The sequence below is a fragment of the Manihot esculenta genome, chromosome 9 (assembly GCF_001659605.2).
Source record: "Manihot esculenta cultivar AM560-2 chromosome 9, M.esculenta_v8, whole genome shotgun sequence".
Lineage (NCBI taxonomy): Eukaryota > Viridiplantae > Streptophyta > Magnoliopsida > Malpighiales > Euphorbiaceae > Manihot > Manihot esculenta.
This window is the reverse complement of record NC_035169.2, coordinates 3,094,638-3,109,068: the sequence shown is the minus strand read 5'-3', so window position 1 is coordinate 3,109,068 and position 14,431 is coordinate 3,094,638. Positions and strand designations below refer to the sequence as shown.

The 14,431-nt window shown below is 36.6% G+C and overlaps 2 protein-coding genes across 2 annotated transcripts; both read right to left on the bottom strand.

The window, feature by feature from the left end:
* Positions 1 to 261: 261 nt before the first annotated feature.
* On the bottom strand, positions 262 to 10,982 carry LOC122724563 (translation initiation factor IF-2-like). Its single transcript, XM_043959854.1, has 4 exons — positions 10,931 to 10,982; positions 1,786 to 1,806; positions 1,312 to 1,676; positions 262 to 270 (listed from the first exon to the last, which is right to left on the bottom strand). Exons 1-4 carry the CDS (start codon positions 10,980 to 10,982, stop codon positions 262 to 264), a joined length of 447 nt encoding a protein of 148 aa, XP_043815789.1.
* A 77-nt stretch (positions 10,983 to 11,059) lies between these two features.
* Positions 11,060 to 13,877, bottom strand: LOC122724528 (pentatricopeptide repeat-containing protein At1g63330-like). Its single transcript, XM_043959759.1, has 2 exons — positions 11,933 to 13,877; positions 11,060 to 11,509 (listed from the first exon to the last, which is right to left on the bottom strand). The coding sequence occupies exon 1, from the start codon at positions 13,764 to 13,766 to the stop codon at positions 11,979 to 11,981; it is 1,788 nt and encodes a 595-aa protein (XP_043815694.1). The 5' UTR covers positions 13,767 to 13,877; the 3' UTR covers positions 11,060 to 11,509; positions 11,933 to 11,978.
* Between the last annotated feature and the right edge of the window lie 554 nt (positions 13,878 to 14,431).

Here is a 14,431-nt window from a genome sequence, read left to right as displayed (position 1 = left end):
GGAACAACTTATAAAATCCAATTCCGAAAAAAAAAAAGAAGAGAGAGAGCTCCCAGTTCGGATAGACTTAAATTCTTACAAAACTCAAGATCGAGCTCCCAGCTCGGATAAATATTCACAAAGGCCCAAGACCGAGCTCTCAGCTCGGATAGACTCATATCCTTAAAGGATCAATATACGAAGGCCAAAGGCCGAGCTCCCTCCCTAGAAAGACTCATCAATAAAGAAATCCTTAGGAGGATAAAAAGGCTATAATCAAAATCAGTTTATCTGGCACAAAAAATACAAAGTCACAACCAAGAAAGAAGGACTACAACCAACCAACAGACATGATAGTTGCCATTACAAAGGTACGAGATTTTATCTCTCAGACTATCAGCTCCGAGCTGGACTCGCACCTTAAGATTAATTCAGAGCTTACGAGTACAAATATGTAGTTTACATCACAAATATGAAGAGTAGCGATAAATTTCAAGAAATATGAAACAATAAAAAGGAAACTGATATTTCACTAATGGCTATTACAAATTATCTCTCCGGCGAGGTAGGAGGATAAATAGTCCTTAAAGGACTTACATTAGTAAGAACACCCTCGCCTACATCATCCCTACTCGAAGTCACATCTGAAGGAAACTCGGGATCCCTTGGGCCAGAGCTCTCAACATTAATAGTAGGGGCAACTCCTGATCCAGGGTGGAGGCTTTCTTTCTCAGAATCAGGATCATCTTCCTCCGACCCTAGCTCGGATTCCCCTGAAGATGACTCAGCTGGCCGGTCTATGTTCCTCCGGCAATCTCCTCGGGGCAAAGGGCAATCATCCTCCCCGTATAGCACTGACTCGCCATCTGAGTCCACTTCGCGCCTACGAAGCTTGGCCAAAGGAATATCAGGAGCCTGTCTAGCTTCTCTTAACCCGCGATTGTAGCCAGTTACATACATGCGGTAGGCCTTCTCAATGATAGCCTGTTTCATTTCACCAGAAGTTTTATACTCATAAAGATGTTCTTCACAAGCCTCAGCTACAAATTCCTTAAACTCAGAAGAGTCTTTGTAGTCCTGAAGATGAGCTTCACAGGCCTGTTCAATTTTAACTTTCAGCTCATCAGACTCCTGATACTCTGCAATACATTGCTCGCGCACTAACTGAGTCTTCCCTTCAACATGCTTTACTACCTCCAGCAGGGCTGCACACTTGCGCTCTAAGGTCCTGACTTCATGGTTGAGTTGCCGGTGGCGAAGGTTGAACTCCTCAGCCGATGAAGCCAGGTCTCTGATACGATCAGAGCTCGTGCTCAACTCCTGCTCCAGGACCTCCACCCGAGCTAGGGCTGCTTCCTTCTGCGCCTTCGCTTCCTCAAGCTGAGCTTGAAGCTCTTCAAAATTAGCCTTTAAGGCCTCATATTGGCGCTGGACCTCAGCTTTTTGGCTTACAGCCTCGTCCCTTTCTTTAAGGGCCTCCGTCATAGAGGACAGCTGCTTTAAAACTCCTTCGCAGCGAACCTCCAAGGCAGCTGCCCTCTCATCAGACACTTTGAGAACTTTGCGAGTCTGAGATAGCTCTGCTTCTAAAGACTTGGTCTGCCCTGCTGTCTCAGCCACCTTCTCATTAGCTTTCTTAAGAGCCTCTAGTGCCGAATGCAACTCCACTTGGAGGGACTGGATTTGCTCTCGAGCAGCTACCAGATTACCCCTTGCGTCACTGGTTGCAGATAAGTTCTCCTCCAGACGCGCCTCCTCAATCCGGCGGTCTACAGACTCCTGGAGGGAGCGATCACGAGCATCCACCTCCATAAAGAGGCCCGTCACCTGAAAAGGAAGAACAACTGTCAGAAAAAGAAACGAAGCAAATCTACAGAGAGGTGAAAAAATAACTTACCATCAGAAGCATCTCTCTAATCGAATACCCGAGCTCCTCACGAGAACGAGATCGGAAGGACACTTGCTCCTTGGTAGAACTGGCTAAGAGACCAGTCAGGGCAAGAAGACGAGGATCCGAAGCCTCTGTAGTTCCGCTGAACATTCTCTCTCTGAGAAGGTCGGCAACAGCACTAGCTGGAGATTCAGGAGTAATATCCGACACATCCAGAAAGTTGTCAGAAGAAGACAACAAAGGCTCGACAGGCACACTTTTCCCCTTCCCAACGGAAGGAAGAGCTGGAGAAGATCCTGCGGCAACCCTAGATTTCTTCCGAGCAGGAGATGGGACAGGCGTTCCAGAAGGGGTCGGACGCTTGCCCCCGGTCTTTGAGGGGACACCCTCAGATCCCTCAGACTCAGTCCTCACAGGAGCAGGGGAATCTTCACCAGAAACCTCTGGGCTTTGATCCTCTAGGAGGATGATCTCCATCCCTGTCCCAGAGGTCTCCTTGTCTTCACCAAGGGACTTAAATTTCCCCCCTAACATCCCCTCAGTAGAATGGGCGGCACCCTGCCCCACTTGTTCAGTAACTTGGGTCGGCTCCACAATAGCTAGGGAAGTTTCCCTCACGACCTCTGAGGAGGCTAGAACGGACCTAGACCCTTCAGCAGGCGTCAAGGTTGAGCTCGACCCACCATGGCTAGATAGCCGAGCTGATTTGTTGCTGCGAGAGCTTGGCCTGGAAGTTCGAGAGGAAGCTTTGACGGGAGGTCGGCTGACCTTCTTGGAGGAAGCGGCCTGTGCCAGCTCTGCAGCAATCTCAGTTACAGAACGCCCATCCCCAAAGGCGTCAAAAATTGCATGCATGTTCTCCCGAGACAGGTCAAAATTCTTGGGGAATTTGATGCCATCCATTCTGACCTCAGAAGCTGCAAGCAACAAGAAGTTATAAAGAATCAGCATACTTCCTGATATTATGAGCAAAGAAGAAACAGAATAGCCGGACAAAGCACTATACCCGTGTCCCGGATATCCTTAAGGTTGGACGCAAACATACACTTCTCGACATCATACTTCCTTTCAACGGAAGTCAGTCGAAGCAGCCCGACCTGCTCAATAAGACTCAATTCGGGCAGATCGTTGCAGCCCGGAAGGATCTCCCCCCACCTTAGGTCCACATCCCACGTTCGGCAGGACCCTAGTTTTAACTCCGCCACAAGGAAATTCTCTACCCATCCCTTTATAGAATCCTTGTAGCCCGTAAGAAGGGACAGCCCATTACGGGGGGAAAAGTAATAGAAATTTTGCTTCGCCCTAACCAGGCGGAAAAAAGTGACAAACAGACAGGCCGTAGGTGCGAAACCCCAACCCAGACAGATAGACTCGAAACAGGACATGAATAAAATGGAATTTGGGGATAACATTCGAGGAGTTACCCCAAAGTATTCAAAGACCTCAACAAAGAAAGGGGTAAAAGGGAACGGTAGACCAAATTCTCTCTGTTTCAGGAAAAACACTATGCTACGAATCTCTTGGGGATCCACCAAACCAGGAGGGCGAGGGTAAGGAAGAACTATCCTCTCATTTGGAAGAGGAGCTCGAATAAGATACAACGGAGTATCTAAAAGCCTCCGGGAAATGTGATTAGTTATGTTGGAATGTGTAATATGCGACTCAAGGTCAAAAACATCAGGAAGCTTTGAACTTGCCATGGAAGAACAAGGAAGCGTACCTGAGAACACGATGGGATGAAAAACCGTACAAGGAGTTGCAGGAAGACAGAGAGCAAACGAGAGCTAGTTCTTCAAAAGACAGAAGGCATTCGAAAAGAAAGGCAATTATGAAACAGGGCGTTGATTTGAACAGTTTTGTCTTGGAGCGGCGCGATCATTAATTGTTCTCGAAGTTTACTCTCTCAACGGTTCAGTAAGAACCGGCGAAACGGTAAAGGGGCAAAAGGATGATCGCTGGGCTTATCTACATCTATCAAGGGCCAAGTATACGATGACAGCCCATCGTTTAAAAGCCCATTCGCCACCCACATAATACAGGCCCAACTCATCAGTCAAAGCAACTTAGCCTACTACTTTACCATCCCTATGGTAAATGCCGAAGAAACAGAGGGGCAAGTCATGAAAAGACTCAAAAGTACAAGCAAATGGGAGCATGATAAAGGTCAGACTTGCTCATCACTTAAAAAGTTATAAGATTTGATTTATCGTTATTAAACAAAGAATGTGAGATCGGAAAAAGGCGCCAAGAGCACCTCGGAATCGTACAGAGCTGAAAGCTTAGAGTTCAACTCATCAGAAGCCGAGCTCAGAGGTCGGATTAGACCAGCTCAGACAGCATGACTTGAGAGCTCGGCCAGCTAAAGGAAACTCAGAGCTCATTTCACTAAGTAAAGACCGAGCTCACAGGTCGGTCAGACAGTCCAGTTCGGAAACTTGAAAGCCCGGTTGGCTAAGTGGATCCGGAGTTCAACTCATTAGAGCTCGCAGATAGGATAGATCAGTTCGGGAAAAAGCAGGACAGAGCTCAGTTGGTTAAAATCATAAGGCGAGCAATCTAAAGTATTTCACACATGATAAAAGAAGAACAGCTTAGGCATAAGAGCAGAACAAGAACTTCATTAAAAGAAAAGTACATTACAACACGTTACAAAGGCCTACACTACGGGATGAAAGACTATCCTTAAAGGATTTACATATCCAGATACTTCATCTACCCTACTATTCTAGTCTTCAGCTCGGAGGACTCCTCGTAGCTCGGAATGTGAGTTTTTCAGAAAAGGCCAAGATCTGTCTCGCTATTATAGGGGAACTGGACAAGTTGATTCCCATAAGCATTTCTCACTGTTCCCCTGGGCAAACGTTCGGTTACCCAAATGTGATGCACGGTACATACGAACAAGCTCAGATATTGTATGCCGGCCGTGCACCACACATGAAAAACATAAGTCTTCGGGTTATGCCCCCGAAGAGATCGCGAAGTACACATTCGAAGAAATCGCTGGAGACCTGACTGAGTGCAGCAGATCCCAGTCTCACGTAATACTGGTACTTCACACCAAAGGGAATAATAATACTGGTACTTCACATCAAAAAGAACAACAAGCTGAGCGCCGGCGCCACTTCCATTTATATCAAAAGAGGACAACAGGGACATCGAGGAAATTCCCTTTTTCTCCATGGAAAAAGGTGAAGTTAGAGCGAATCCCTCAATAGCCCAGGACTTCTCTGGAGCCCGGGCAACAAACAGAGGAGGAGGCCGGCCAGACGACCTGGGTAAAGCGGTTTCAGCAGCTTCCCGAATGGTCCCACCCTTCGGCTGCCATACCAGAAGGATCTTCAATGCACCATCCAGACGCCTTAGAGGTAACATCAAATTTTCAAGAATTTTGAGCTAACCCTTCGGCAATTGATGACCGCTGGATTCCTTCACTCCAGGCCAGGGGCTTGACCACATCCCAAGGCCCATGACGTAGAGGCCCACACACCTGATATACATAACAAGCCTGGCTCATCCAACCCTCTAAGCCGGGCTCGACCCATCTTCTTCATCCGACCGGCCCGGCCCACACGAAGCAAGCCCTCTCCACTCAGGCTTAGCGTCCGGCCCAACTCTCGGCCTAGCCCAGGATCCAGAAAAATATTCACCAGACAGCCTGGCAGATCCGCTCGAACGTACGTACGAGAAGAATCAGAGGCCGTTACGCATGGAGCAGGCGGCTGATACCCTAGTACCTCCGAATCCGCATGGCAGAGACGCGTGGCCCAATCCTGGAGAGACCTTTACACGTCACCAGCATGCAAGACAATGTATAAAAGAGGAGTCCCCTCCTCAGGAAACTTAAGCCTTATTCTGTAATACAAAAACCCTTGTAAAACCCTATTCTATTGGATCTCAGATCATCAGCATCTATTTAAAACAGTTTTGAATTTTATACCGCTGGCAAAACACTAATCCTGAAATCTGTTTGTTGGCTTGGGTTATAGTTTCTTTTAATTTTTTTTCTCATTTTTAACTTAAAATCTGTCCAAAATCAAATTTCAAATAAAAATTAATTTTTTACATCAAAATCATAGCAAAATTATGGAATTTAATATAAAGAAAATAATAAGTTTTGCGACTCATCACAAACTGTTTTATAAATACATGTATAATTTATTTGCAAAAATTTTATAAACTGACACAGATGGATTTATAAATAGATGTACACTCCGTTTTAAAAATAAATAAATACAAATTAATTTTTAAATAGATATATAATTTGTTTGTAAGTTAAATAGACACTAATATATTCGTTAAGGGACGTATAATCCATTTGTAAAATTAAATGAATACAAATTGTTTCATAAAAGTTTGATCCGTTTATAAAATTAAAGGAAACAAACTTATTTTCAAACGGATATATAACCTATTTGTAAAATTAAATCAATACAAACTGATTCACAAATAAACATGTAATCCATTAATAAAATTAAATGAACACAGTGATTTGCAAACGGACGTATAATCTGTTTGTAAAATTAAATAAATACAAATTAATTCGCAAATGACTGTATAATCCGTTTATAAAATTAAATGGATACAAATGAATATAGAATATATTTATAAAATTAAATGGATATAAAATGATCACAAAGGAATGTATAATTTGTAAAATTAAATGGATACAAATTGATTGGCAAATAGATTTTAATCCGTTTGTAAAATTAAATAGATACAAACTAATTCGCAAAAGAATAAGCAATCCGCAGGTAAAATTAAATGGATATGTTTGGATTTGTAAACGGATATAAAATCTGTTTGTAAAATTAAATGGAAGAGTTCGCAGAATGATAAATAATCCAAATATTTACATTAATTTATATTTATATTCAAAATTTTAAATTTTGAATAATAAAATCAAATCTTTTCAATTTGTGACATTTATAACTAGAATACTAAACTGAATATGGAGAAGTGTATATTTCTATGGGCATTTACTTCCTTCACCATAGCTTTTCCTTCTAGCATTTCGCTCCCTACTCCGCTTGAATCGTTAAAAGTAGCATGTTCCTTAACGATGTATTATATGATACTGGGATTTTATAGCATAGAGAAAATATTTATGATTATTAACAAGAAACTTTATTTTATATTTAATTTTGTACGAGAAAAGCAATAGCAAAACCCTATAACTAGTTGCCTACGTGATCTCTAAACAAATCACTTCTTGAAGCCAAACTGTCTCTCCTTTACAATCTAATCAGAAGTAGAACATAAAAACCTTTGTAGGACTCATATATAGTCTAATTGACGTTGAGATATCTCCTTTTCAAAGCCAGATTAATCACTATATTGCTGCTTTGAGTTTTTGTGCAACCAAATTTAAAACTTTCAAAGAAATGAATGTTTTCTCTTATTGCTCTGTCCCACTCTCTTTGGACAGATAATGATGTAGGGAAATGCTCTTACTTCTCTCTCCAAGTGCCATAAGTATTTTGGGTATTAGAGTTTTTCATTATATTAACTTTTAAGTAATTTGTACCACTAAATATTCAATTAACATATTAATGGCATGGACCATTTAATCTATTTATTAAACCATTAAAAACTCATTGTGGATTTTGTGAAATAACATTTATAAATGAATTTATACCTATTCGTAAATTCTATTTGCATTTTAATAAATTTTCGTAGTGGACGATATGAAAAATTAAATTCTTACATATTCCATTTATGAATCCTATTTTATCTTTTACGGTCAAAGCAATTATCATATATCTGTTCCAAGAGAGGTAATTGAATTCAGTCAAAGGAGTACTTACTAGAATCTAGCTTGGGGAATCAGAATTCAGCAGATCAATCTCAAATTTAGATGTAATTAGATCTGTATTAGATGATTCAACAACTTAAGCAGTAGGATTAGTAGTCATCTTCGTAGGATCAGTATGAAAAATGATGAAAAATGAAGAAGATCAAGGAAATTGCAGAGAAATTTAGGAAGAAAAAAGAAGAAAAATAACTGTGTCTATCTTAGATTTAGATGTAATTAGATCTGTATTAGATGATTCAACAACTTCAGCAGTAGAATTAGTAGTCATCTTCGTAGGATCAATATGAAAAATGATAAAAAATGAAGAAGATCAAGGAAATTGCAAAGAAATTTAGGAAGAAGGAAGAAGAAAAATAACTGTGTCTATCTTAGATTTAGATGTAATTAGATCTGTATTAGATGATTCAACAACTTCAGTAGTAAGATTAGTAGTCATCTTCGTAGAATCAGTATGAAAAATGATGAAAAATGAAAAAGATCAAGGAAATTGTAGAGAAATTTAAGAAGGAAAAAGAAGAAAAATAACTGTCAATAAAGAAAGTTCTGGATAGGAGCCTTGGTTGCTTTGATACCATGTTAAGAGAAAAATTCTATATTCAATTTATGAATGAGAAGATTTATAAGTGAGATATTTATACAAGTAAAAAATTGAGTTGTCAACTCATCATCTAACATTGGTGGGAAAATTAATTTAGCTTCTTACTAAAAGTTAACTAACTTCACAGCTAACAAACCTATAACAGAAATCTAACAAACTAATGCTATTAATGGAAGCTATTAACAGAAGCAGTTAAAACTGAATTACTGAAACTTGATTAAACTTCTACTTGTATCCAGTTCTTAGTAAATAGCTAAAAATACATACAAAATGCTGATTGCACAGAAAAAACAATTTTTAGTAAATTAAAAAGAAACAACTAATTTGAAAAGACAAAATGCTAAGTAAATTTGGTGAGATTCTGAAGGGATGAACCTTGAAAGAAGGATAATAAAGCTTGCGATCCCGGAGTTTCTTGAGAGTGTCGCCAACTTCCCATTTGTATACCGGCTTAGAGGTCTTGAGGAATTAATCAATTTTCAAGGAAATAAAACTCCTAGCAGCTCTTACAGGTAAAATTGAGGAGGTCATAAGAATTGGTTCAAACTATGTAACATCCAAACACAAGCATCTCAACTGAATCAATCAATGGAACATCTAAACAACCTAGAGGAACAGAAATTTCATCAAGGATCAAACCCCAATAAACCAAAAATTTCATCAAGGATCAAACCCCAATAAACCAAAATTGATCTATGAAAAATCTGGAACAGTGGTGGAGGTTGCAACCAATGCAAATCTTAGGTGAGGAGCATCTGTGATTTTGTGTCTTCGGGTCAAGAATGGGCGCCTTGGCCATGAATTCCTCGCTTGTCGAATCGATTGGCTCCATAGCAGCTCTGAGATGGTCGATGGTGTCACTGAGGTTCCCTTGGTGGTCCGACACGTGGCGTACTTCGGGTGAGTCAGGTCCGGTTGGAAAAGATATGGCTAGCTCTCCTTTTTCTATCTCCTGAAATCCAACTATCTCCTGAAATCCAACTATCTCTCCTTTTTCTATCAATCTAATCAGAATCTAATCAGATAATCAGAATCTAATCAGAAGTGGGACATAAGAACCTCTAGTAGAATTTATAGTCACTTTAAGTTTGACTTCCAAAAAATATAAATACTCAGATTCCAAAAACTAAAGTAAACCACTCTATTTCTCTACAACCATATTTCACACTTTCACAAATTAAACAATATTTTATTGTTATTTTTTTTATCTCTTTATTAATTTTTTATATATTATTATTATTATTGCAAATAGGCAATTAAATTTGGGCTCCTATTATCTTAATATCACATTATTATATGAATATATTTAATCAAAGTTATCTAAAAAAATTATAATAAATAAAATTAAGAAAATATATCATTTTAGTTAATTTTTTATTACAATTGAAATATTCAACTTTATATGCTAATATCTGTTATTTAATAAAATTATCATTAACATATATTTTTTAAAAAAAAATTATTATAGTCCAATTATATATAAATTATAATTAAACAAAACTTTATCCTAATACAATATGAATTTCAAAATTAATAATAATAATAATAATATATTTTTATTTTATTTAAAATTAGTAATTTTCAGTAATAAATTATACTTAGTAATTTATAATTTGAAAAATACGAATAAATTTTAAATAATTTTATATTTTTATTCTACGTAAAATTATAGATATTCAATAATAAATTATATTTAAACATTTATAATTTGAAAGAAACAAGTATAATATTTATTAATAATTATTTTATTTATAATTTCATTTTAATATAATAAAAAATATTATTCACAAAACTGTACTCTTACTAAAAAAATTTAAAACTTTTTATTTTGATATGTTATTTTAATAGTATTAGAATTTTAATTATTAATGATAGTCTTAATATAAGTAAATTGTTAAAACATATAATAGTTTTAATAAAATATTCAATCTATTAATATTTTAATATTATATTTGTTAATAGAACATAAATTAAATTAAAATTGTAAATTAATCGAACAAATAAAATTAAAATATTTTAAATAATGTATATTTGTATAGTTTTTTAATCCATTAAAACAGACGTGAACATGTGGATTTTATATGTAAATTAAAATATTATATTATAAATTAAATAAATTATAAATTTTACAATGTAATTATTAGTATTTATAAATAATAACGGGTCTGAAAGTTAAAAAAAAAAGGTAAATATTCATTTTTTAATTAAATTTATATGGAAATGGATATTTTTAAAAATTTGTTTACAAAATTGATTTTATTTTTTTCTTTTTTAAAAAATATTTAACATCAACACATCTAGGTTAGCTGCTAAATTTAATACTCTGCTAAAGGAGAATTTGAGAGCAACATTACCAACCGATCGTCTATCATTCCAAGATTTTATTTTCATCTCATTCCCCACAGAAAATCTGATAAGATTAAAAGGAGAGAAGAAAGATCTAAGGGAAGAGATGCAACAAGAGTATTCCATTTAATCAATGAAGTTTCTTTGTATTGACACTACTGCACCACAAGAAAGATCTAATGTGTAATAGTTAGATGATGCTTTAAAGCACCAAGTTTATCCCATAGTTTATTCAATTTTGTAAAGTAAACAACAACTGATATAGATTCTTGGGTTCTGAATCATTTTGCAATAGGTTTCCTACCTCTCAATATGTACCCTGTCAAACCCACCTTCTCTAACAAACCATTTCCCATGGATGCAGAATCACAAAAACTTCAAGAAAGATGCATCAAGCAAAAAGAAAAAGTATATTACAAGGTTTAGAAGGTGGTAAAAACATAAAATGTCTAATTATATACTTCTGAAAGGAGAAAAGAAACAACCAAAACAACTTTTCTTGCCCAACTTAACTAACATCTCAAACAGTAAGAAACAATGTGTTTCACATTCATAACACCACACAAATGTATCGCAAAATGCACCATATAAATAACTCAAATGGTGGTCCAACACTAAAATATATCCGTTATATACCATATTGACAAAGAGGACGTTTGCTTTTCCCTCAATTCCCATAAAATTTTCTGTTTATAATTTTAGTGACATTTCATCCAACTAACAGCTGTAGAAGTCTAGTGATTCTCTTACCTTGTATTAAAAGCACACTGGTTTATAATCATTAGTTTCATCATTATTAAAAATTATAATAACTAAGCAAAAATGAATTGCTTATACCTTTATGGTTAGAAAGGTGAAGTTGTAGTCATATCCTTGCAAGTACCTACAAGAGAAATGATAGCATTTTGAAAGGTCATTGAGCACAAAAATAAAAATAGATAAAGATTCTTAGGCATTGCAGTATGGAACCAATTAGTTTTAGTTCTCAACTCAATTTTAGGACTGAGCTCTCGAGTTAAGGCTGTAGTAGCAGCCAAAAAAAAATTGTAATGGAGATGGTGGATTTACCAGCTTGATGATTAGAAATCCATGACCTCCATTCATCAACAATCTCATATCAAAGAGATCTAGTCCATGTCTGAATTCAAGCGAAAGGCACACACATATCATGGTTTCCACCACAGGTAATTTGCAGTGTTAGAAATTTTCGTTTTGTGGAAGAGAATCACATCTGATTGAAATTAAAAATGATATTTGAGGAAGTTAGTTAAATTACATATCTATTATATTTGAAAAAGGTAATTACCAAGTTGCAGTCCAAGATACACTTGAATGGTCAAGATATAACAACTTTAGTTTGCTGATCTCTCATTGCGCACCTTTAAAAGCCTCAGAATGAGATTATTATTCTGCGATAAATGTACTACCAATTCTGTGGTAGCATCATCACCAGAGAACCCCTTATCAACCATTTCGTTGATTAGTTCTGATGCTTTTGGTAAATCCTCATGCTTGAGAAACCCTTGAATGATGATATTATAACAACAATTATTTGGTAAACATCCTACCTTTTCCATGTCTTTAAATAACTTATACGCTTCATCCATTAATCCTTGTTGGCAGAGTCCTTTCATAATTGCATTATATACACAAACATCAGGCTGTAAACCAATTTCAAAAAGACTAGAAAACAGTTCCTTGGCATCATTAATCTTCCCAACTTTGCACATACCATTGATCAGACTGCTATAGATCACAAAATTAGGCTTCAACTGACTTTTCTCCATTTCTTTCAATAGTGTGAGTGCCTCATCGAGATTCCCCTGTCTACACAAGCCATCAATCATAATTGAGAAGGTTACTATATTTGGTTGTTGACCATGAGAGCACATATCCTTAAAGAGCTCTTTTGCATTTTGGGGCCTCCCTGCTTGAAACATACCCTTTATAAGAGTATGATAAGTAACAGCATCGGGAACTAAACCTTTATGAGACATTTCATCAAAAATTTCCTTTGCATCATCTATCATTTTGCACTTACAATATCCATTTATCAAAATGTTGTAGCTAAAAATGTCAGCTATTTCATTGATCACCATCAGATCAAATACCTTTCTAGCCTTATCAATTTGCTTGCACAGACAATATCCATCCATCAATGAATTATAAGTGACAACATTAGGTTCCACACATCTTTGAATCATTATTTTGATTATATTTTGTGCATTTGAAACCAGTCCTTTCTTACAAAGAGTGTCGATCAATATATTGAAGGTAAAAACATCAGGGGATATGTTCCTCCCCACCATTTCTTTCAACAAGGCCAAAGCTTCCTTCAATTGGTCTGAAATGCAAAGACCATCAATTAAGGATGTGTATGTGATCACATCAGGCTCTACACCTCTTTGAATCATTACATTGAATGTATTTTGAGCCTCTGAAACCATTCCATCCTTACAAAGAGCATCAATCAATACATTGAAGGTATAAACATTTGGTAATATGTTCTGCTCCACCATTTCATTCATCAAGGCCAAAGCTTGGTTCTTTTGGCCTAATTTGCAAACACCATGAATTAAACTAGTGTAAGTGATGACATTAGGTGAAATGCCCTTATTCCTCATTTGAGAGAAGAGCTCTAAAGCCTCACCAACTAGCTCATCCTTGCAAAGGGCGTCAATGATTGCTCCGTATGTCACAACATCTGGGTCACAACCTCTATCAGCCATTCCCTTTAGCAGCCCAATAGCTACGTTTGTTTTCCCAAATTTACAGTTTCCGTTTATTATCGTATTGTAAGTATAAACATCAGGTTGATAACCACGTGCAACCATATCATCGAAAAATTCCACTGCTTTTTCGATTTTACTCTCTATACAAAGCCCATTAATTAAGGTAGTAAATGTCACAACGTCAGGCTCCAATCCCAGTTTGAGCATCTTACCAAAAACAGAGAAGCCAAAATCCACAAGGTGTAAATGGCAGAAGCAATTAATTAAGATGCTAAGAGAATAAAGATTGTGTGACATTCCTAGCAATTCAATTGTTTTGGACATGGAAAGGACAGTGTGATATTGTTTCATTTTCACAAGGGCAGATAAGAATCTATTAAAATGAACCCTAGAAGGCAGAGGATTCATATGAATTACATGATTAAAGGAAGCAATGGCATCATGAAGGCGGGTAAAAGAAGCAGATTTGAAGTTATTTGTCAAGAAGCGTGCATCTTCATGTGTGGAAGTAGAAGAATGGCAATAATTGGTAAATAAGAATAGGAATGGAGATTGAATGGCACCAATTGCCCCTTGTAGCTGAAGATGGAAGCTCCTGCTCTTCCTCCTCCAAGGCATCTTCATCATCATCATCATCGATCTCTCGTCAGTTGTTTTTAGGGATGGATCGGAGATTGGGAATGAGGAAAGGAAATAGAGAATTGGAAAAGGAAGGCTCTCTGCCTGCTGGTAAAGGAAACTAATATATATATATATATCAGTACAATCGTGTAGAAAGTGAATTAAGAAATTAATTTGCTTATTGGTAAATTGATATTTTAAATAGAATTAAGAAACTTATATATATATATATTTATACTTTTAACATCTACCGTTCATAAAGCATCCTACAATATAATATTATTTTGCCAGCAATTCTCATAAGAAATAAAAATCAATGCATAAATAGAAAAAAATAAAACTTGAAAAAAAGACGTATATAAATGGTAGATATAATTGGTAAAATTATTGAGAATTTCCCATAAAGTACCCAAAAAATTACTTTAAAATATGAGAGTGGATTATTATTTGAT

Excerpts from the sequence above, each read along its gene's own strand:
- LOC122724528 (XM_043959759.1), bottom strand. The coding sequence starts at position 13,766 with ATGAATCCTCTGCCTTCTAGGGTTCATTTTAATAGATTCTTATCTGCC.
- LOC122724563 (XM_043959854.1), bottom strand. The coding sequence starts at position 10,982 with ATGGGAAATGGTTTGTTAGAGAAGGTGGGTTTGACAGGGTACATATTG. Across the intron at positions 1,807-10,930 it reads GACAGGGTACATATTGAGAG|GTGACGGGCCTCTTTATGGA; the intron begins GTAGGAAACCTA and ends CTTCCTTTTCAG. Across the intron at positions 1,677-1,785 it reads TGACGGGCCTCTTTATGGAG|CTGCTCGAGAGCAAATCCAG; the intron begins GTGGATGCTCGT and ends GTAATCTGGTAG.